We start from the raw sequence: 23399 nt of genomic DNA, 5'->3' as shown, positions 1-23399 counted from the left end.
ATGTATTTAAGTCTTTCCTGTGCTCTCCTCCTCAACCGAGATTATCTATCAGGTGTTTCTCAAAGTACAGAGTCAGTCAGGTAAGTTGACCACCTCTTACGTTAGCCTGTTGTACCATTTTGTTTGGTGTCCTATAAGAGAGAGACCAAGCCATACAGACATAAATAACTGCTGTTTACGACACTATAGCAGTGGCAGTACAGTAAAAATCATAGGACACAACGAATTCCCAACAAAAACATTACTATATAAAAAAACAAATACGTCACTGAGTGATGACTACTGATCACTGTGGCCTCTGAGGAATATCACATGATTACTGAGATGTTTCACGGGCAGGATGAATTTCATATTTATTAAATTAAGTAGCAAACCTCACAGGTTTAAGACGAATACATGACACGACGATATTATTGCCGTTTAAGCCAGTATACTAATCTGCATCCCCACAATATAGCATGTAATGCACCTCAAGACAACAACCACCGTACAGCAACCAGAGCTTCTCCGGAAGCACACCCAGTCAGCCTTCAAAATAAAAGGCAAGTTTTAGCGAGAACAACTGCTTTCAAAAGCCTGGTGATTGTATGGCTTAAAACAATAATCAATCCGCTTATATCTGTTATTCCACAAAGTAAATTCATAGCCATGTTAAGTAATACTATTTATGTCATATAACTGACTTTAATTGATATATTAGGCCTAACTTTTCTGACCTCACACTTGGATTTAATAGCATGATTCTTGGTATTATCTATGGTTGACTGCTTAATCTCAAAAACATCTCTCACCTATAAAAGAAAAATATGTATAGGCATAGGAAAGGTATAAGGTCTTATAAGGTAAACATTTAAAAAGAAAACAAAATGTTAATCACAATTTCCAACAAAGCCCAAAGTCACATTGTCTTTCATTAGGTTGGTTTTGCATCTCACTTTATACATTTCATTGATAACCCATTAATAGTTTATTTTGTAAAGTATTCATAAATATTTTAAAGTTAAGAATTTAACTTGTAAAAAAATGTTAGCTGATTTTATAAGCATATCGCAAGGTGACCATGCTTTTATTTTGTTAAATTTAAGCGGAAATCATGATTCTTACTTGTGAACGTTTGATACTGGTTGTGTACCGCTGTTGTTCCTAGCAATATCGGGTCAATATGGTGACAACATAGGGGTGCAGGCCGCTGGTGTGGCAACGTCAAACCTGCCCAGTTAAATATAAACGAATAATAAAGGTTTGCTATTGTCTAATTGTGTGCTTTCATCCTGCAACACGGACATTTTCACCCGCATAACGTTACACGATGAAACACCGATGATGTGTCAAACCGTTACATTCCTCTTCGCTGCCTTTGTGCCATAGCGATTAAAAATAAATAAACGCAATCAACACAGCTAGCAACACCTTTCTTATAACGCCTTTAACGAAAATAACAGTCTGTTTGATGACGACATGGCAATTACAAGCGAAGAATATCGGTTGAAAGCCGAGGCTGCGTCTTTCCCGTTGTGACTGACCGAGGCATCATTTTTCAGCCTCCGACGCGATGCTGATCAACTGAACATTTTCTCCTTTTTCACCGTTTGTTCTCATCAGTCTCTAACCTAAAAAAAACACTAAAATCCAAATCTAACACACTCACCTTGCCGCAGTTGGTCGACAGTAGGTGTATATTCGATACAAAGCATAGGTAGCCGTTGATAACCGTGCTGCTGTGCTGCTAGTCCTTGACGTTGTGGGAATATTGTTCCCTCTGTACAGACTGCAGGCAGGCAGGCAGGAGCGGCGGTGCAGCGCCGGATGGGCTGGGCTGGAGAGGCACGTCAGCCTGAGGTCACAGCTTGGTCCCAGACTGGATTATCTAACTCTGGGTGGGACGGCTGGCTCTCATTAGGCCTGTTACCACAACCAGAGATCCACTACAGCTTTATTAATTAAAAGCTGCATTGGCATTAACAGACTTTTAGAATGATGTAATTGACGTATTATTCAATTCAGATAAATATTTTACCATAAATATAAAAAACGACTGAAGGTGCTTTACATGATAAAAATAAGATGGACATAAATATGTTTATGTACACATCCAACATTACACATGTAGACATTCTCAGGGATGGGTGACAAATTAAAGGAAACACTTGAATAGTCTATGTGAGTGGAGAAGAATAACAAATAAGGTGAATGCATGATACGATGAAGCCCTTAAAGACCTCATTTTGTATTGCAATATTTGTATCAACTTATAGAAGGAAATTTATTTTGGGAGAATATTGTTTAAAAATAATAATAATAATAAAAGAAGGCAGACCAAATCAATTCATCATTTCAAAACTGTTTTTTTTTTTTTAAGTGAAATTATGTTGTCTGTGTCGATTAGGATTGCTTATGTTGAACAAATACAACCATGCACTATATTGTTGACCTATAGCTGACCCAGTGGCTTAAGAACTGTTATGGTCTAACTAGTATTAAAGCCCCCCCGATCCTGGTCTATGAGACTGACAGAGAAGTTGGTACACATTTGTGCCAATAGATAATTATTTAAACTATACACCTATTTCTCATTTATTTTAATGATAGTTTACCACAAATGAATACCAACATCAGCCTTAACAGTTTAGTTACATAAATTATATCAGTGACTGACTATTTGAGGGCCTTGCTGCCATGGAATTATGCCTTTGTGCCCCCAATAAATGAACACCAAAAGCCTTTCCAGGCCTGAATAAGATACTAAAGGTAAGCTTATTCTAAGTGAAAGGGGATTGACAATGTGGTCTTAAAAAATAAGGGTGTATACTGTGCATAACAAACTAAAGTTTGACCCTGAATCAAACCTCTGCAGAGCAAAATCCTTTAAAGACCAGCTTCATGTTTTAAGACATGTAAAATGCTCTGAATAATAAATTGTGTCTGATATATCTGCATAGGCCCCGCCCACTATGTGCTACGTTTCTCCTTTCGTAAAATTACAGCCGAAAACTAAACATGTCTCTGCCGTTGTTTAGTGGCAACTTTTTGAAACTTAGCTAGCTTAGAATTTTAGTCATAGTAACGTTATCATTAGTAGTCAGTCGTGAGTTTGCAGAAATTACGATGATGGTTACAGCTGGTTCAAGCTTCACCAAAGTGATTGCCATAGGTTACACATAATGATATGCATAGTGTCAACCCGTCCATTAACGGGATTGGCTCCTTAGGTTTGTGACGTCTCAAACCTGCCAATCTGAAAACGTGTTGTTCAGCCTGTCCTTGGTACCCTGCAGTTTAAAAGCAGACAGGCCCAGCCATGGAGACGACTGCTGATATTGTCCCTGTCTGTTAGCACATGAAGAAGACCACATGTTCACAAGGTTAAACACTTGATTTTCACTGGAGGGGGTCTTTAAATATAACAGGGGTTTCTCTTTTCTTACAGTTGAGGACAGCTCATGTTCGGGTAAAATTTGGATGTAGACAAACAAAAGGGTTAAAATGTTTTATGTGGATTTACAGCACACCTAATGTTGCCTTTAATTCTAATGATTTTAACAAGTAATAAAGTCAAATATATTCAACAATTTGATAATTAATGTAAAATCAATCATCATGTTTCAATCAGTGTGTTATCAGACCTAACCATTGTCCAAAGCAGCATTTTAGATATAATAATCTAACTGTCTTTAATGTTCAATTCATCATATTTTTTTAATCTTTGTTTGACTCCATTTATCTCACTTAGCCCCACAATCCTCCACTGCTCCTCTCAGGCCTTCTGGTGCTGCAGTCAGCAGTTTAAGAGCACAGAGTCTTATTTTATGAAACCTTCATGTTCCCTGTGGGAAAACATCAACATTATTGCTGCAGCAGTGAGAGGTATACAGTTCACAGTATAACAGATTATTAAAGATCATTACACACCAGCTGTAACAACAATGACGGTCATAAAACACATTTAACTGGATTAAAATACAGTTTTTAGATGGACTATTCTGTAATCCTCAGTCTAAACACTTCTGTACTGAAACTAGAAGTAAAATAAGTCAAGCCTGAAGGATGGTGTAAAAATAAAAGTAACATTGTTGTTTTATCAGATATCTGAGGGTTCGTAGTAAATATAAAATATCAACAAAAATCAGAATTTGTCACACTGCACATTATTATTTACAGAACGTGAACCTAACAAAAATATAGATGTCTAACTTTTAAATTATTAATTTCCTTTACACCCAACCAGACTTTTGCATTGTGATCTTTGTCTAAACTGGACGATGTCTCTACCCTGCAGAAAAGTGCTGGAGCAAAACATCCCACTCTTTTTCATCCACAGGCAGCTGTTAAGAATACTAATTGGATCCAGTAGTCATAGAGAAAGGACCTGTGATGGGTCAGGTACAAATGTCCCTCTTTGTCCCATGTAAAGGCTGAGCTCCATCTGTTGGATTTACGATGCTACTGCAACCACTGAAGACAATGTTTTGAACTTACATCATTTTTTATCGTCATAGATACTTGCCTGTAGCTGTTGAAGTTTTTGTTGCCTGCTACACATTGGATGCCTACATCTTTGTCCATGCCCTCTAAGCTGAATTGATCCATATAGAAGCTCACTCTGTTTGCCTGTGCATTACAGCAACAATACATTTAAACCACTTAACTTTTATCACTTGAATAAACACATTAATACATCTGAAGGCACTTGAAATTACAAAGGTAAGTAGAAAATGTAAAGAATACTTTGCTGTTTCATTTTTACCTGGCGTTTTATTTCATTAAACTCTTTTTTTAACAAAAACACTGATAGAGGAAGAGGAAGATGTTGGGCTGATAAAAATAATAAGAATAAATATTAATAAAAAATTAAAATCACACTCCAAACCTCTCTCAACTTAATCAGGTTTGAATGTGAATCAAACACTATTACTAAGCTTGTTTACGAGATATGAAGTCAATGCTGTTGTTGTTGAAACAAGAACATATGTTGTTGCTGCTCTCTTTGCCTGTCTCTATCCTGCATCTCCTTCTATCCCATTTTTCGGCCCATCCAGTCGAGGCAGACGGCTGTTCAACATGAGTCTGGTTCTGCTCGAGGTTTCTGCCTGTTTAAAGGAAGTTTTTCTGCCAATGTGCCGAATATTGCTAAGTGCTACTCATGGTGGATTCATGTTGGGCCTCTCTTTAAATAACATAAGAAAGAGTCGGTCTAGACCTGCTCTTTCTGTAAAGTGTCTCGAGATAACTCTGGTTATGATTTGGTGCTATACAAATAAAATTTGATTGATTGATTGATTGATTGACATCTCTTTTGCTGTATGGACTGTATACTATTTTCAGTTTTATTAGTTTCAGCTTGTCTAGCTTAAATTAATACCAAGCTTTAGCATTGTAGCACGGTGCTGGGTGCACAAAGCATATTCTTCTTCTGCAGTCCTCTGCAGTTTAAATGACACTTAGATCTCTTCAGTCACTGCAATCCATACAACCATACAGATTTGTCTTGGACTGTCATGACAGCCACCTGGTAGATGGTTATGTCAAAATGGAAGCCTAATAGCAGCTAAGTGCTACTGTCTGGCTCCTAGTGAGGCCGTCACACCATCAGATACATACATATTCACAAACCACCAGCACAAATGACTGCATGTATTGTTGATTTGCTACAGAAAAGCATCAACTGTCACGGCAAAGAGTCTACAAATCTCATTCCCTTACTTCGTGTTTTAAAGATGGTAATGTTCAGCTAGGCCTGGTGACAGTGAAGGCAATATAGTATAGTCAGTGACCAGCCACGTTCTTTATGGAAGCATTTTATGTTTGCAATGCTGTACCTTTTATTTGTCACCCATGGGAAACCCATTGTATATTGTCAGTGTGTGACACCCTTTTTCTGCCACTAGATGGCACCACCTGGCATGAAATTCAAGGCTGCTGTGTATTGTATAGATACTAAGCAGCCTGAAGTTCAAAGCAGTGATGGGTAAACATGCATTACATGTGCTGTTGGTTCAATTTAAAATCAATAGGTTTAATGTTTGATCAGACATGCATTTGCAGTTCTGGATTAAATATTGTTTAAAATTCGATATAAGGAATTTTGTGTTTCTTCCTTAAGTGTCAGGTGGGGGGAGGTGTGTGTGTGTGTGTGTGTGTGTGTGTGTGTGTGTGTGTTTAACCGAGTGGAAACAATCACTAACATTAATTGCAGCCTTTTTCTGAACATGTGTTTTATGATGAACACGGCTCATTACTTTCACCTGTTTCCAATCAACCTTCTGAGAAGAGAGAGCTGTGATTGGCTGCCATTACAAGTTAAATTATTTGCGCTGTGAGCTCCTTGTCACTGCACCACTGTGGAAGGAGGACATACTGGTGGTCGTGTTGGTCAGCTGTTGTCAGATAGAGGCATTTTGCTGTGTTTTGATCTTATCTCTGGCTGAAGCCATGGGACTAAATATATGGTAAGTTGATCGATGTGTGCTCCATGTAAAAGCTTTTTCTAAAATTGCTGAGATGTGTAAACATTTCTCTCTTTTAGTGTGGTGCTGCTCTCACTTCTGCTTGTTGGAGAGCTTCAAGCAAGCGTTAAATGTAAGTCTCAATTTAAGTTATTTAAGTGTTTGAAATGTTTTTAGTTTAGAAGTTCAGACTTGGAATATGCTGATTTGACCTTGTTATGGAACAACTTGAATGTATTTTTTTGTTGGTCTAAATTAATTTTGTTGGGTGATTCTAAACAGCCTCCTATCACGGATTTGAGCCAGGCAATTGGGACAAGAGCTCCCAGCCCAAGCCTCAGCCTCAGGTTCCCAGCTACCAGCCCAAGCCTCAGCCTCAGGTTCCCAGCTACCAGCCCAAGCCTCAGCCTCAGGTTCCCAGCTACCGGCCCAAGCCTCAACCTCAGGTTCCCAGCTACCAGCCCAAGCCTCAGCCTCAGGTTCCCAGCTACCGGCCCAAGCCTCAGCCTCAGGTTCCCAGCTACCAGCCCAAGCCTCAGCCTCAGGTTCCCAGCTACCAGCCCAAGCCTCAGCCTCAGGTTCCCAGCTACCAGCCCAAGCCTCAGCCTCAGGTTCCCAGCTACCAGCCCAAGCCTCAGCCTCAGGTTCCCAGCTACCAGCCCAAGCCTCAGCCTCAGGTTCCCAGCTACCAGCCCAAGCCTCGGCCACAGCCCCAGCAGCCTCGCTACCAGCCCGAGTCTCAACTGAATTCCTTTCATCCAAGGTCTCTAGCAAACTACTACCAGCCCCAGCAGCCGGTGTACGTGCCCAAGCCCCAGCCCCAGCCCCAGCAGCCGGTGTACATGCCCAAGCCCCAGCCCCAGCAGCCGGTGTACGTGCCCAAGCCCCAGCCCCAGCAGCCGGTGTACGTGCCCAAGCCCCAGCCCCAGCAGCCGGTGTACGTGCCCAAGCCCCAGCCCCAGCAGCCGGTGTACGTGCCCAAGCCCCAGCCCCAGCAGCCGGTGTACGTGCCCAAGCCCCAGCCCCAGCAGCCGGTGTACAAGCCTCGGCCTCAGGTTCCCAGCTACCAGCCCAAGCCTCGGCCTCAGGTTCCCAGCTACCAGCCCAAGCCTTGGCCACAGCCCCAGCAGCCTCGCTACCAGTCCAAGTCTCAACTGAATTCCTTTCATCCAAGGTCTCTAGCAAACTACTACCAGCCCCAGCAGCCGGTGTACGTGCCCAAGCCCCAGCCCCAGCCCCCGGTGTACGTGCCCAAGCCCCAGCCCCAGCCCCCGGTGTACGTGCCCAAGCCCCAGCCCCAGCCCCCGGTGTACGTGCCCAAGCCCCAGCCCCCGGTGTACGTGCCCAAGCCCCAGCCCCCGGTGTACGTGCCCAAGCCCCAGCCCCCGGTGTACGTGCCCAAGCCCCAGCCCCAGCAGCCGGTGTACGTGCCCCAGCCCCAGCCCCAGCATCCGGTGTACGTGCCCCAGCCCCAGCCCCAGCATCCGGTGTACGTGCCCCAGCCCCAGCTCCAGCATCCGGTGTACGTGGCCAGGCCCCAGCCCCAGCCCCAGCTCCAGCATCTGGTGTACGCAGCCAAGCCTCAGCCCCAGCAGCCAGTGACCCAGCGCAATTCCCATGACGGCAAAGGAAAATTCAGCAACAACCTCAACTAGAGCTTAAGACATTGAAAGGTACAGTAAAATCAGTTTCAGCCTTTGCAAGAGATGATGCTTAATGTTCTGCATTTTCATTCAGCTTAATGCCTCTTGCAGTCAAACCAACTAATGTCCATTGACTTGTCATTTCAGGCGTTTCATCTGATGGGGCCTTGTTGAATTTAAGCTTTTATGACAGCATTTGAAGAAATAAAATGTGTCATGTGCTACATTGGTGTGGAAATTTAATTTATTGACTGTTGGGTCTTTTAAGGAAGTTGATGTATACGGGTTTTCACTTGCTGCTCTAGTGTTTCAGTCTCCAATCAAGGCATCTTTCCACAATTAAGCTCTCCATTTAGCAAAAACCCTTAAAACTTGCAGTGACTCTCTAGTTAGACTGTCATTGCCTTTATTTGGTGCACAGGCTTAGCTGTGAACCACCTCAACCTAGTAATTAAAGTGTTGTGTTCACTGATCCTTGTAAACTTTGCTTTTCGTTGCGTAGTTAATCCAATGGTCTTTGGGCTTCAAATGTTTATGGCGAATTGTGGTAGATGCAACCTTACCTTAATGTTACTAAATACAAAACTGTTCAGAATAGTCTGTATCCAGCACCATTGGATGCTGGATTGAATTATAGAATGGAGCTAAAGCTTCCCTGACTTTTGGAACAATTTGGTCACAAATCACATTAACATGGGTCCTTTGTCAAGATTGAATACTGTGTTTACAAATGCCTACAACGTTTTTCTGAATGTTTTACGTGGTCATGGGACTTTCAACCAATTTGTGTCAATGCATACAACTACAGGAAATGTGACTCTTTAATACATCTGAAGGCACTTGAAATTACAAAGGTAAGTAGAAAATGTAAAGAATACTTTGCCGTTTCATTTTTACCTGGCGTTTTATTTCATTAAACTCTTTTTTTTTTTTAACAAAAACACTGATAAAGAGGAAGATGTTGGGCTGATAAAAATAAAATATTAATAAAAAATTAAAATCACACTCCAAACCTCTCAACTTAATCAGGTTTGAATGTGAATCAAACACTATTACTAAGCTTGTTTACGAGATATGAAGTCAATGCTGTTGTTGAAACAAGAACATATGTTGTTGCTCTCTTTGCCTGTCTCTATCCTGCATCTCCTATCCCATTTTTCGGCCCATCCAGTCGAGGCAGACGGCTGTTCAACATGAGTCTGGTTCTGCTTGAGGTTTTTGCCTGTTTAAAGGAAGTTTTTCTGCCAATGTGCCGAATGTTGCTCAGTGCTACTCACGGTGATTCATGTTGGGCCTCTCTTTAAATAACATAACAGTCGTTCTAGACCTGCTCTTTCTGTAAAGTGTCTCGAGATAACTCTGGTTATGATTTGGTGCTATACAAATAAAATTTGATTGATTGATTGACATCTCTTTTGCTGTATGGACTGTATACTATTTTCAGTTTTATTAGTTTCAGCTTGTCTAGCTTAAATTAATACCAAGCTTTAGCATTGTAGCACGGGGCTGGGTGCACAAAGCATATTCTTCTTCTGCAGTCCTCTGCAGTTTAAATGACGCTTAGATCTCTTCAGTCGCTGCAATCCATACAACCATACAGATTTGTCTTGGACTGTCATGACAGCCACCTGGTAGATGGTTATGTCAAAATGGAAGCCTAATAGCAGCTAAGTGCTACTGTCTGGCTCCTAGTGAGGCCGTCACACCATCAGATACATACATATTCACAAACCACCAGCACAAATGACTGCATGTATTGTTGATTTGCTACAGAAAAGCATCAACTGTCACGGCAAAGAGTCTACAAATCTCATTCCCTTACTTCGTGTTTTAAAGATGGTAATGTTCAGCTAGGCCTGGTGACAGTGAAGGCAATATAGTATAGTCAGTGACCAGCCACGTTCTTTATGGAAGCATGTTTGCAATGCTGTACCTTTTATTTGTCACCCATGGGAAACCCATTGTATATTGTCAGTGTGTGACACCCTTTTTCTGCCACTAGATGGCACCACCTGGCATGAAATTCAAGGCTGCTGTGTATTGTATAGATACTAAGCAGCCTGAAGTTCAAAGCAGTGATGGGTAAACATGCATTACATGTGCTGTTGGTTCAATTTAAAATCAATAGGTTTAATGTTTGATCAGACATGCATTTGCAGTTCTGGATTAAATATTGTTTAAAATTCGATATAAGGAATTTTGTGTTTCTTCCTTAAGTGTCAGGTGGGGGGAGGTGTGTGTGTGTGTGTGTGTGTGTGAGTTTAACCGAGTGGAAACAATCACTAACATTAATTGCAGCCTTTTTCTGAACATGTGTTTTATGATGAACACGGCTCATTACTTTCACCTGTTTCCAATCAACCTTCTGAGAAGAGAGAGCTGTGATTGGCTGCCATTACAAGTTAAATTATTTGCGCTGTGAGCTCCTTGTCACTGCACCACTGTGGAAGGAGGACATACTGGTGGTCGTGTTGGTCAGCTGTTGTCAGCTGTTGTCAGATAGAGGCATTTTGCTGTGTTTTGATCTTATCTCTGGCTGAAGCCATGGGACTAAATATATGGTAAGTTGATCGATGTGTGCTCCATGTAAAAGCTTTTTCTAAAATTGCTGAGATGTGTAAACATTTCTCTCTTTTAGTGTGGTGCTGCTCTCACTTCTGCTTGTTGGAGAGCTTCAAGCAAGCGTTAAATGTAAGTCTCAATTTAAGTTATTTAAGTGTTTGAAATGTTTTTAATTTAGAAGTTCAGACTTGGAATATGCTGATTTGACCTTGTTATGGAACAACTTGAATGTATTTTTTTGTTGGTCTAAATTAATTTTGTTGGGTGATTCTAAACAGCCTCCTATCACGGATTTGAGCCAGGCAATTGGGACAAGAGCTCCCAGCCCAAGCCTCAGCCTCAGGTTCCCAGCTCCCAGCCCAAGCCTCAGCCTCAGGTTCCCAGCTACCAGCCCAAGCCTCAGCCTCAGGTTCCCAGCTACCAGCCCAAGCCTCAGCCTCAGGTTCCCAGCTACCAGCCCAAGCCTCAGCCTCAGGTTCCCAGCTACCAGCCCAAGCCTCAGCCTCAGGTTCCCAGCTACCGGCCCAAGCCTCAGCCTCAGGTTCCCAGCTACCAGCCCAAGCCTCAGCCTCAGGTTCCCAGCTACCAGCCCAAGCCTCAGCCTCAGGTTCCCAGCTACCAGCCCAAGCCTCGGCCACAGGTTCCCAGCTACCAGCCCAAGCCTCGGCCACAGCCCCAGCAGCCTCGCTACCAGCCCGAGTCTCAACTGAATTCCTTTCATCCAAGGTCTCTAGCAAACTACTACCAGCCCCAGCAGCCGGTGTACGTGCCCAAGCCCCAGCCCCAGCCCCAGCAGCCGGTGTACGTGCCCAAGCCCCAGCCCCAGCAGCCGGTGTACGTGCCCAAGCCCCAGCCCCAGCAGCCGGTGTACGTGCCCAAGCCCCAGCCCCAGCAGCCGGTGTACGTGCCCAAGCCCCAGCCCCAGCAGCCGGTGTACGTGCCCAAGCCCCAGCCCCAGCAGCCGGTGTACGTGCCCAAGCCCCAGCCCCAGCAGCCGGTGTACAAGCCTCGGCCTCAGGTTCCCAGCTACCAGCCCAAGCCTCGGCCTCAGGTTCCCAGCTACCAGCCCAAGCCTTGGCCACAGCCCCAGCAGCCTCGCTACCAGTCCAAGTCTCAACTGAATTCCTTTCATCCAAGGTCTCTAGCAAGCTACTACCAGCCCCAGCAGCCGGTGTACGTGCCCAAGCCCCAGCCCCAGCCCCCGGTGTACGTGCCCAAGCCCCAGCCCCCGGTGTACGTGCCCAAGCCCCAGCAGCCAGTGTACGTGCCCAAGCCCCAGCCCCAGCAGCCGGTGTACGTGCCCCAGCCCCAGCCCCAGCAGCCGGTGTACGTGCCCCAGCCCCAGCCCCAGCAGCCGGTGTACGTGCCCCAGCCCCAGCCCCAGCATCCGGTGTACGTGCCCCAGCCCCAGCTCCAGCATCCGGTGTACGTGGCCAGGCCCCAGCTCCAGCATCCGGTGTACGTGGCCAGGCCCCAGCCCCAGCCCCAGCTCCAGCATCTGGTGTACGCAGCCAAGCCTCAGCCCCAGCAGCCAGTGACCCAGCGCAATTCCCATGACGGCAAAGGAAAATTCAGCAACAACCTCAACTAGAGCTTAAGACATTGAAAGGTACAGTAAAATCAGTTTCAGCCTTTGCAAGAGATGATGCTTAATGTTCTGCATTTTCATTCAGCTTAATGCCTCTTGCAGTCAAACCAACTAATGTCCATTGACTTGTCATTTCAGGCGTTTCATCTGATGGGGCCTTGTTGAATTTAAGCTTTTATGACAGCATTTGAAGAAATAAAATGTGTCATGTGCTACATTGGTGTGGAAATTTAATTTATTGACTGTTGGGTCTTTTAAGGAAGTTGATGTATACAGGTTTTCACTTGCTGCTCTAGTGTTTCAGTCTCCAATCAAGGCATCTTTCCACAATTAAGCTCTCCATTTAGCAAAAAACCCTTAAAACTTGCAGTGACTCTCTAGTTAGACTGTCATTGCCTTTATTTGGTGCACAGGCTTAGCTGTGAACCACCTCAACCTAGTAATTAAAGTGTTGTGTTCACTGATCCTTGTAAACTTTGTTTTTCGTTGCGTAGTTAATCCAATGGTCTTTGGGCTTTAAATGTTTATGGCGAATTGTGGTAGATGCAACCTTACCTTAATGTTACTAAATACAAAACTGTTCAGAATAGTCTGTATCCAGCACCATTGGATGCTGGATTGAATTATAGAATGGAACTAAAGCTTCCCTGACTTTTGGAACAATTTGGTCACAAATCACATTAACATGGGTCCTTTGTCAAGATTGAATACTGTGTTTACAAATGCCTACAACGTTTTTCTGAATGTTTTACGTGGTCATGGGACTTTCAACCAATTTGTGTCAATGCATACAACTACAGGAAATGTGACTCCTTAATACATCTGAAGGCACTTGAAATTACAAAGGTAAGTAGAAAATGTAAAGAATACTTTGCCGTTTCATTTTTACCTGGCGTTTTATTTCATTAAACTCTTTTTTTTAACAAAAACACTGATAGAGGAAGAGGAAGATGTTGGGCTGATAAAAATAAAAAATTAAAATCACACTCCAAACCTCTCAACTTAATCAGGTTTGAATGTGAATCAAACACTATTACTAAGCTTGTTTACGAGATATGAAGTCAATGCTGTTGTTGAAACAAGAACATATGTTGTTCCTCTCTTTGCCTGTCTCTATCCTGCATCTCCAATCCCATTTTTCGGCCCATCCAGTCGAGGCAGACGGCTGTTCAACATGAGTCTGGTTCTGCTTGAGGTTTTTGCCTGTTTAAAGGAAGTTTTTCTGCCAATGTGCCGAATGTTGCTCAGTGCTACTCATGGTGATTCATGTTGGGCCTCTCTTTAAATAACATAACAGTCGTTCTAGACCTGCTCTTTCTGTAAAGTGTCTCGAGATAACTCTGGTTATGATTTGGTGCTATACAAATAAAATTTGATTGATTGATTGACATCTCTTTTGCTGTATGGACTGTATACCATTTTCAGTTTTATTAGTTTCAGCTTGTCTAGCTTAAATTAATACCAAGCTTTAGCATTGTAGCACGGGGCTGGGTGCACAAAGCATATTCTTCTTCTGCAGTCCTCTGCAGTTTAAATGACGCTTAGATCTCTTCAGTCGCTGCAATCCATACAACCATACAGATTTGTCTTGGACTGTCATGACAGCCACCTGGTAGATGGTTATGTCAAAACGGAAGCCTAATAGCAGCTAAGTGCTACTGTCTGGCTCCTAGTGAGGCTGTCACACCATCAGATACATACATATTCACAAACCACCAACACAAATGACTGCATGTATTGTTGATTTGCTACAGAAAAGCATCAACTGTCACGGCAAAGAGTCTACAAATCTCATTCCCTTACTTCGTGTTTTAAAGATGGTAATGTTCAGCTAGGCCTGGTGACAGTGAAGGCAATATAGTATAGTCAGTGACCAGCCACGTTCTTTATGGAAGCATTTTATGTTTGCAATGCTGTACCTTTTATTTGTCACCCATGGGAAACCCATTGTATATTGTCAGTGTGTGACACCCTTTTTCTGCCACTAGATGGCACCACCTGGCATGAAATTCAAGGCTGCTGTGTATTGTATAGATACTAAGCAGCCTGAAGTTCAAAGCAGTGATGGGTAAACATGCATTACATGTGCTGTTGGTTCAATTTAAAATCAATAGGTTTAATGTTTGATCAGACATGCATTTGCAGTTCTGGATTAAATATTGTTTAAAATTCGATATAAGGAATTTTGTGTTTCTTCCTTAAGTGTCAGGTGGGGGGAGGTGTGTGTGTGTGTGTGTGTGTGTGTGTGTGTGTGTGTGTTTAACCGAGTGGAAACAATCACTAACATTAATTGCAGCCTTTTTCTGAACATGTGTTTTATGATGAACACGGCTCATTACTTTCACCTGTTTCCAATCAACCTTCTGAGAAGAGAGAGCTGTGATTGGCTGCCATTACAAGTTAAATTATTTGCGCTGTGAGCTCCTTGTCACTGCACCACTGTGGAAGGAGGACATACTGGTGGTCGTGTTGGTCAGCTGTTGTCAGATAGAGGCATTTCGCTGTGTTTTGATCTTATCTCTGGCTGAAGCCATGGGACTAAATATATGGTAAGTTGATCGATGTGTGCTCCATGTAAAAGCTTTTTCTAAAATTGCTGAGATGTGTAAACATTTCTCTCTTTTAGTGTGGTGCTGCTCTCACTTCTGCTTGTTGGAGAGCTTCAAGCAAGCGTTAAATGTAAGTCTCAATTTAAGTTATTTAAGTGTTTGAAATGTTTTTAATTTAGAAGTTCAGACTTGGAATATGCTGATTTGACCTTGTTATGGAACAACTTGAATGTATTTTTTTGTTGGTCTAAATTAATTTTGTTGGGTGATTCTAAACAGCCTCCTATCACGGATTTGAGCCAGGCAATTGGGACAAGAGCTCCCAGCCCAAGCCTCAGCCTCAGGTTCCCAGCTACCAGCCCAAGCCTCAGCCTCAGGTTCCCAGCTACCAGCCCAAGCCTCAGCCTCAGGTTCCCAGCTACCAGCCCAAGCCTCAACCTCAGGTTCCCAGCTACCAGCCCAAGCCTCAACCTCAGGTTCCCAGCTACCAGCCCAAGCCTCAGCCTCAGGTTCCCAGCTACCAGCCCAAGCCTCAGCCTCAGGTTCCAAGCTACCAGCCCAAGCCTCAGCCTCAGGTTCCCAGCTACCAGCCCAAGCCTCAGCCTCAGGTTCCCAGCTACCAGCCCAAGCCTCAGCCTCAGGTTCCCAGCTACCAGCCCAAGCCTCAGCCTCAGGTTCCCAGCTACCAGCCCAAGCCTCAGCCTCAGGTTCCCAGCTACCAGCCCAAGCCTCAGCCTCAGGTTCCCAGCTACCAGCCCAAGCCTCAGCCTCAGTTTCCCAGCTACCAGCCCAAGCCTCGGCCACAGCCCCAGCAGCCTCGCTACCAGCCCGAGTCTCAACTGAATTCCTTTCATCCAAGGTCTCTAGCAAACTACTACCAGCCCCAGCAGCCGGTGTACGTGCCCCAGCCCCAGCCCCAGCCCCAGCCCCAGCCCCAGCCCCAGCAGCCGGTGTACGTGCCCAAGCCCCAGCCCCAGCCCCAGCCCCAGCAGCCGGTGTATGTGCCCAAGCCCCAGCCCCAGCCCCAGCAGCCGGTGTACGTGCCCAAGCCCCAGCCCCAGCAGCCGGTGTACGTGCCCAAGCCCCAGCCCCAACCCCAGCAGCCGGTGTACGTGCCCAAGCCCCAGCCCCAACCCCAGCAGCCGGTGTACGTGCCCAAGCCCCAGCCCCAACCCCAGCAGCCGGTGTACGTGCCCAAGCCCCAGCCCCAACCCCAGCAGCCGGTGTACGTGCCCAAGCCCCAGCCCCAGCCCCAGCCCCAGCAGCCGGTGTACGTGCCCAAGCCCCAGCCCCAGCCCCAGCAGCCGGTGTACAAGCCTCGGCCTCAGGTTCCCAGCTACCAGCCCAAGCCTCGGCCTCAGGTTCCCAGCTACCAGCCCAAGCCTCAGCCTCAGGTTCCCAGCTACCAGCCCAAGCCTCGGCCACAGCCCCAGCAGCCTCGCTACCAGTCCAAGTCTCAATTGAATTCCTTTCATCCAAGGTCTCTAGCAAACTACCACCAGCCCCAGCAGCCGGTGTACGTGCTCAAGCCCCAGCCCCAGCCCCAGCAGCCGGTGTACGTGCCCAAGCCCCAGCCCCAGCCCCAGCAGCCGGTGTACGTGCCCAAGCCCCAGCCCCAGCAGCCGGTGTACGTGCCCAAGCCCCAGCCCCAGCCCCAGCAGCCGGTGTACGTGCCCAAGCCCCAGCCCCAGCAGCCGGTGTACGTGCCCAAGCCCCAGCCCCAGCAGCCGGTGTACGTGCCCAAGCCCCAGCCCCAGCAGCCGGTGTACGTGCCCAAGCCCCAGCCCCAGCAGCCGGTGTACGTGCCCCAGCCCCAGCATCCGGTGTACGTGCCCCAGCCCCAGCTCCAGCATCCGGTGTACGTGCCCCAGCCCCAGCTCCAGCATCCGGTGTACGTGGCCAGGCCCCAGCTCCAGCATCCGGTGTACGTGGCCAGGCCCCAGCCCCAGCCCCAGCTCCAGCATCTGGTGTACGCGGCCAAGCCTCAGCCCCAGCAGCCAGTGACCCAGCGCAATTCCCATGACGGCAAAGGAAAATTCAGCAACAACCTCAACTAGAGCTTAAGACATTGAAAGGTACAGTAAAATCAGTTTCAGCCTTTGCAAGAGATGATGCTTAATGTTCTGCATTTTCATTCAGCTTAATGCCTCTTGCAGTCAAACCAACTAATGTCCACTGACTTGTCATTTCAGGCGTTTCATCTGATGGGGCCTTGTTGAATTTAAGCTTTTATGACAGCATTTGAAGAAATAAAATGTGTCATGTGCTACATTGGTGTGGAAATTTAATTTATTGACTGTTGGGTCTTTTAAGGAAGTTGATGTATACGGGTTTTCACTTGCTGCTCTAGTGTTTCAGTCTCCAATCAAGGCATCTTTCCACAATTAAGCTCTCCATTTAGCAAAAAACCCTTAAAACTTGCAGTGACTCTCTAGTTAGACTGTCATTGCCTTTATTTGGTGCACAGGCTTAGCTGTGAACCACCTCAACCTAGTAATTAAAGTGTTGTGTTCACTGACCCTTGTAAACTTTGCTTTTCGTTGCGTAGTTAATCCAATGGCCTTTGGGCTTCAAATGTTTATGGCGAATTGTGGTAGATGCAACCTTACCTTAATGTTACTAAATACAAAACTGTTCAGAATAGTCTGTATCCAGCACCATTGGATGCTGGATTGAATTAATTATAGAATGGAGCTAAAGCTTCCCTGACTTTTGGAACAATTTGGTTACAAATCACATTAACATGGGTCCTTTGTCAAGATTGAATACTGTTTACAAATGCCTACAACGTTTTTCTGAATGTTTTACTTGGTCATGGGACTTTCAACCCAATTTGTGTCAATGCATATAAGTACAGGAAATGTGACTCTTTGGACTCAATTGTTTGATTTCCCCTTTGCATTTTAATAAAGAGAACCTAGGTGTGCTGTATCTAGTTCATACTGATCAGTATATTCTCTAATATGTAGAATGAATCAAGAAGGCAGTGCTGGAATACTATTAGCACCAACTTTACTTTAAGTATTTTTTGCACCCATCAGGGTCAGTGTGCATGCTAGGTCCCTCACTAAACACCTGGGGCTCCATGATGGTAGATTCAGGAATAGGAAGCCTAAGTTTTGCAGCAAATGTATTTAAACTGCAACTTATGGCACTATTAAATCAATTTGGGAGAAACAAAGGCTCATTTTGGTAGACCATGGCTGACATACATTATTCTTCGTGGTGTTTCTTCCTAACAAATATCCAATCTTTGTTGCCAAGTAAAGGTTAATATTTGAGTTTGCATGTGAGCTAAATCCAACCATATAAATTGTTTTGTGCCACATCTTGAACGCTTGTAGCCAAACGAGTAGGCTTGCCCAAATTCCTACCTTTTTTTACAGGCAGTGAATGCAGCATAAGAGCCGCCCCACTCTACCGGATTTCAGCCGGTAGTAAGTCGCGCTTTGCCAGTGACAGTCAGCCCTCAAACCCGCAGGACCACCCGGGCTGTTCACCTGACTTAAATCTGTACATTCTTCTGTGAAACGTTTGTGATGAAGCGGAAAGCGGAGGACGTGTAGCAGCTGTCTGAATGAGCAACAGGCAACTCGGCTGCAAACTCACTGAAGGCTCATCGGCTTTGGAGGAACTGTTGCACAAAATCCCGCTGCGATGTCCCTGCTGTGTGTCAGAGGTAAGGGCTGCATTCAGAGCTGGTTAAGAGCTTTTAAACAAGGAAAATCAAACCATACTAACATAAAATAAAACAGTAAGAGCTGTTCTGTTGACTCTTGATGATTCGCTGAAAGAATACAAGTTAATTTTCGATTTTGTGCAAATATTTAAAGCAAGCAGTCACTTCCTATAGGTGTACGATATTATTATTCCTATTATATTACCACAAGGTTGACTAAGGCTGGCTGAAAATTGACTAAGTTAATGGAGCTTTATCTGCCTCATTCCACCACAAACATGTAGCCTCGGTGATTATTAGGACAGGGAGGAGATTTATCTGTGAAAATGTTTGAAATGAAGAAACTTTTTTCAACAGCTTTTCTTTAGATACCCACAGGTGTGTTAAACAGCATGTTACCTGTGAACACTCATGTCAAACATAGTTTCACAACACAGTTCTTCTTTAACTTTCAGAGGTTACAAACATGTACAGGTGGTGAGATGATGATAAAGATGATAGAAAACGGTCTTTAACCTGTGTGTGTTATCGCAGTTATAAGGGTTAAAACAATCTACTTCTTTATATATAAGAGTGTTACTGGTCTTTATATGATATTTTTGGGCCATGCCCTTTTTCTTGGAGAGGAAGTTTCCCTGAGAGTTTAGAAAATCAGGTCAACCCCAATGAAAGCAGAAAAAGGACTACATGAGGAGCTTGGCCGATATATCAGCTGCAGTGATAAACTCTATCAGCAGATGTTCTTATAAATTTAGATCGTGTATTCCTGATGGATGATTCGTGGCGAAAAATGCATTCCTCAAATTAGGGCAATTTTGAAATAAAATCGAATTATCTTAAGTTGCGATTTCGATATGATTTGCGATATTAGATTTAATGATAATTTTTCATAATTTTTCTCATTTTCATTGAAAAAAAAAGATTCTGGTGTGATTTTTGCGGGAATCTGTACCAAACAAAGATGTTTGATACTTACGTATGATGCGTAGGCCAGAACGTCTCAGCAGCACAATATTTCAATTAAAAAGGTATTTAATAAATATTGCACCTCCTGCGATTCGAAAATTGCAGCAGGCCATATTGCGATTTCGATGAAATTTCGATGAATTGTTCAGCCCTACCTCAAATGCTAACTGATACTTTTATGATAATAAACAACAGTCGAGCCTTTTTATTGTCACATTTTGCCTGTGTAAGAGTTTGAAACTAGGTTGTAAAAGGCTGAACAAGTTTTACTTTCCTGGTGGACATTTGGTGCATTGGGCCTTTAATGTGGGCATGACATCTGTGAGCTTACTATATCTGCATTTTAAGGTTTCGTTGGGACATTTTTAAAAGAGTTTTGATTATTAAAGTTTAAAAAAAATCTGAAGTTAAGAAGTTGTTGAAAGCTTTTATTTCAGTGGAAGCTTTTGTTGTCTCATGACCCTTTTCCTAATTCTCTTCCAAACAGAGCTTGATTTCATTGGCTAAAAAAAATCCCCTGTGTGTTTGCTTCTTTATTCCAGGAATATAAATGTCAACATATGCACTTGAGTTTTGTTTGTGTAAGAGAGACGCTGGGTTTTGAGTGAGATGAAATTGAAAGATATTGCTTCCTCTTGAAACGAGTGCTCTCACGTGTCCTTCTGCAAGTCACTTTATCAGCTGCTGTTGAAGTGAAGCTGCTGGAGCTGCAGACTCTGCTTGTCCTGGGCAGGTGTGTAACTGAGAGTGGGAAACAAGCTTTTGTAGAAAATGAGCATGTGTGTACAGACAGATAAAGTTAATTCAAGGGTAAAAAACAAATGCACCGCACATTAACACCTGTTTATTTAACACTCTGGCTCCTTTCCAGGTTGCAAATTGCTCTCCTTTCACACACATGCTGATTGATTTTTACTCCATCAACCTGTTGCCGGCCTATCTCTGACTCTCAGCCTCGGGGGTTTTCTTTCTTTCTGATCGTTTTTGACCGGTTCTCATCTCTGGTGTGAGTGCTGCCCGAGGCTGGAAGGCCGACACCACCAAACTCCATGTCTGTCACAGGATGATGAGAAAGGGGTGAGGTCTGAGGGTTGGAGGGATGGAGGAGGTGAAGCACAGCTGGGTGGCAGTGGACTCAGCCAAGTGTAACTCTGAAAAGGGCCATCATGATGTTCCAAAGCTCACACAGATATTTATTGAGTGTGGCTTATATTCACCTAAACATTTTTTAGTGATTTATAGCGGTGGGTCTCAACGGGTGGGTCAGGGCCCAAAAGTGGGTCGCGGATGTGGCAAAAAAAAGAAGAAAAAAAAGTGCTATGCTGCGCTTTTATTTTGAAGGACCTGGGTTTCCTCTGACGTGCGTGCAGTAGAAGTGTAGTTTATTCAGACTCCATGTACCCACTGATTTTATAATCCCAGCTACAGTTACATTTACATCCTTGAAACTTGAGGAGCCCTTCAGTAGTTGCATTTATGGTGCACTTTTTAAATTGTTGTTTGGATTGCATACCCATCTATATCAGGTTGATTGCTTAGTCCTTGCAAACGGCTCCTCGCAGTGTTGTCTGGGGTTGTGGCCATTCTGAACAGGGTGATTACATGACCCTTGACATTATTGCTTGCACTGTTGCTTCAAGGCCGCCCTGATTGGAGAAGGATGATGGCGTGGCCCTTGGAGGTTCTGCTTGCAGTATTCTTGAGAACGGCTTCTCCAATTGACTTTTCACTTGACATTGCACTCCCCTGGGTCCTCTGCAAGACACCCGCCAAGTGTGAAGTTGATCAAATAAACGCTTCTGATATGTGAATGACATTTAGACAGACAGAGATACCTTCCGTTATATTTAGATGCTGTTGCTACAGCCCCACCGATTGGCCAAATGGCACCAAATTTGCCATGATCACTCACACATCATATCTACACATGTCCACCAAATGTGGTTCCAACAACACAAAATGTTCAGGAGATATGACATTTTTTTGTAATAAAAGGCCGGGCCACAACAGTCCACCAAGCTTTGGGGGGAAACTTTAGCTTTAGCTTTTCCTGGCTTGGTCCAAATTTGGTGTCAGTAGGAGTGAAAAAGCTGAACGTGGCTGATACGGATAGATTTATCTGTACCAACACAATCCTGGACAAAAGAGACTTACAGTCCGGCACTGTACTACTTACTTCCTGTACTGCAGCACTTTATATACTGAAGTCAATCATTCTAAGGTAAAATTGCACTTTGCACTCAAGTCATTAAGTTAAGATTAGAAATAAACATGTATTGTGTTGTTCCCTTTTTAAAATGGTGAATAATGGCAGTTCTCTGCATGTTATCGTTGAACAGGAACAAGAGAAGGCTGTAGCTCAGCTGGAAGAGTGGGCTGCTCAGTAATTATAGGTCTGCTGTTTCGATACCCGGCTGTTTCTGCCACATGTTGAGGTGTTTTTGAGCAACTCTCTGAACCCCAAATGTCCTTTACTGTTTAGGTGATTGAAGGAGAGAAATGTTTGGCTCTGGTTGTAACTCTTGATTTTCCTGGCTGACGGTCGCTTTCCTTTTCAGACTGTTTGCTTCATCTGAGCGTCGAGTTTGTTTCTTTTTCTTTGGATTTTCACTTCTTGTTGAAGTTGTATCTGTAGTCATCCATCTTTTCTTTGTTTGTTCAGCCATAGTAGATTACTGTTTACTCGCAACACTTGCAGAGAGCAGAAAAGCAGCCGCTTAGCTCCGCCTACCCTCTCTGACAGACCAACCGCTGCTGACTGATGGAGAAAGCGTCACTAACTGGGCGCCGCTTGTGATTTTTTTCCACAAATGTTGCCACAGACACCCAGTCTGTAATACTGCAAATGTAAAGGCTTTCATCAGCGCGCCATAGGCTCAATCACCATTGTGTTACCTCATTCGGCGACAGATAGTGCCTTATTTACACGAAAATCTTTGAGATTATTACTTTAAGTCTGCCTGCAGTGGATGCATTTACAGCTATTTTTCCTGTTTCATTGTGAACCCTGGCAAACTCAGCCACACCTGTGCTCAACCATGACCACACATGTTCACATAGTTGGTCACGATAACAGCACATTTCAAGATTACAAAGTTTAAAAAGAGCTTCTGAACTTATCTCTTACACGTCCCATAATCTTGACCCGTCCATCATAACCCGTCAGAAGTCTTCCTTGTTTTGTTCTGTGGATGGTCTTGTAGAGAAATGTGTAGTGTTGCTCTTATACACAGTTTTTCAGGCCAGGATGTCTCTGCTCGGTATTGATGGATTAACAAACCCTTGGTCTGCAACATTCAGTGTGTTTACTCAGAGAAACCGGGTTACGTCCGTAACTGTAGACTAACTACTAGTAACCTGGTGTCTCCAGAGCCTTGCATACATGCAGCAGGTGAAATACAGAACCTACAGAACACCTGTGTTTTTGTGTTTGTGTGACGGTGGCAGTGACGGACTTTGGATGTAATTATGTAAATATCAGGACAGTATCTTTCCCTGATTAGAAGCCTTTGCATGAAGGCTGTACATCAAGTTGGAGACTCGAGTCAGAGACGGCTGACTGTCCCCTGGTTACCTAAGAGAGCAGCAAAGAACAGAGTCTACGTCACTTTTGAGTGCTGGCCACTTTTCTTTAACTTTCGACTGTAATGGACGTTTAAAGCTTCTGACTCACCCACAGCTCATTTCACGCCTCCTAGCAACAGTCAAAGTTGGTTACCTGTCTCACCTTAACTGTGACCACAGTCGCTCTCAAATGTAGAAGCCTCCCGTAGAGCTGCATAAGAAGTGTCTGTGTCTCATCGCGGGGGGATGCCAGGTCAGCAGAATAGAGTCATTTGTGGATGAGTTTGAGAAGAACTCACAGAAGCATTTTCTGATCCGACGCCCCCGTCGGCAACATGACCTCATCCGTCTGTTCCTTCCAAAACCAGTTTAAATCACTATTTGTACGATGTAACAACAGTATGG

General features: G+C 44.3%; 5 protein-coding genes across 6 annotated transcripts in view; 4 read left to right on the top strand and 1 right to left on the bottom strand.

The window, feature by feature from the left end:
* Nucleotides 1-1737, bottom strand: part of rusc2 (RUN and SH3 domain containing 2) — a 40781-nt gene extending 39044 nt beyond the window's left edge. For both annotated transcript variants that reach the window (XM_069682871.1, XM_069682872.1), the window contains exon 1: nt 1649-1737. The gene's annotated coding sequence lies outside the window, so the exon portion shown is untranslated. The remainder of the gene's footprint in view (nt 1-1648) is intronic.
* Nucleotides 1738-3166: 1429 nt separating this feature from the next.
* On the top strand, nt 3167-8098 carry LOC138610038 (uncharacterized). The gene is given in 4 exon segments (XM_069682734.1): nt 3167-3209; nt 4793-4915; nt 6726-7021; nt 7070-8098. Coding segments are annotated over 4 exon segments (1491 nt in total).
* A 2066-nt stretch (nt 8099-10164) lies between these two features.
* Nucleotides 10165-12239, top strand: LOC138610036 (uncharacterized). The gene is made up of 2 exons (XM_069682733.1): nt 10165-10168; nt 10927-12239. Exons 1-2 carry the CDS (start codon nt 10165-10167, stop codon nt 12237-12239), a joined length of 1317 nt encoding a protein of 438 aa, XP_069538834.1.
* A 2061-nt stretch (nt 12240-14300) lies between these two features.
* LOC138610035 (uncharacterized) lies at nt 14301-16842 on the top strand. The gene is made up of 3 exons (XM_069682732.1): nt 14301-14304; nt 15065-15426; nt 15508-16842. Exons 1-3 carry the CDS (start codon nt 14301-14303, stop codon nt 16840-16842), a joined length of 1701 nt encoding a protein of 566 aa, XP_069538833.1.
* Nucleotides 16843-18278: 1436 nt separating this feature from the next.
* Nucleotides 18279-23399, top strand: part of LOC138609844 (protein unc-13 homolog B) — a 187698-nt gene continuing 182577 nt past the window's right edge. Inside the window, exon 1 of the mRNA XM_069682510.1 lies at nt 18279-18464. Coding sequence (XP_069538611.1) covers nt 18443-18464 — 22 coding nt within the window. The 5' untranslated portion in view covers nt 18279-18442. The remainder of the gene's footprint in view (nt 18465-23399) is intronic.

This window comes from Semicossyphus pulcher, unplaced genomic scaffold (genome assembly GCF_022749685.1).
Source record: "Semicossyphus pulcher isolate SPU_LCO1_2020_fin unplaced genomic scaffold, fSemPul1.0.p SCAF_6, whole genome shotgun sequence".
NCBI classification, from domain to species: Eukaryota; Metazoa; Chordata; class Actinopteri; order Labriformes; family Labridae; genus Semicossyphus; species Semicossyphus pulcher.
This window is presented reverse-complemented; position numbering and strand designations above follow the sequence as displayed.

Coding starts and splice junctions, on each gene's coding strand:
- LOC138610035 (XM_069682732.1), top strand. Junction 15,427..15,507: donor AGCCCAAGCCTCAGCCTCAG/GTTCCCAGCTAC, acceptor CCCAGCTACCAG/CCCAAGCCTCAGCCTCAGGT.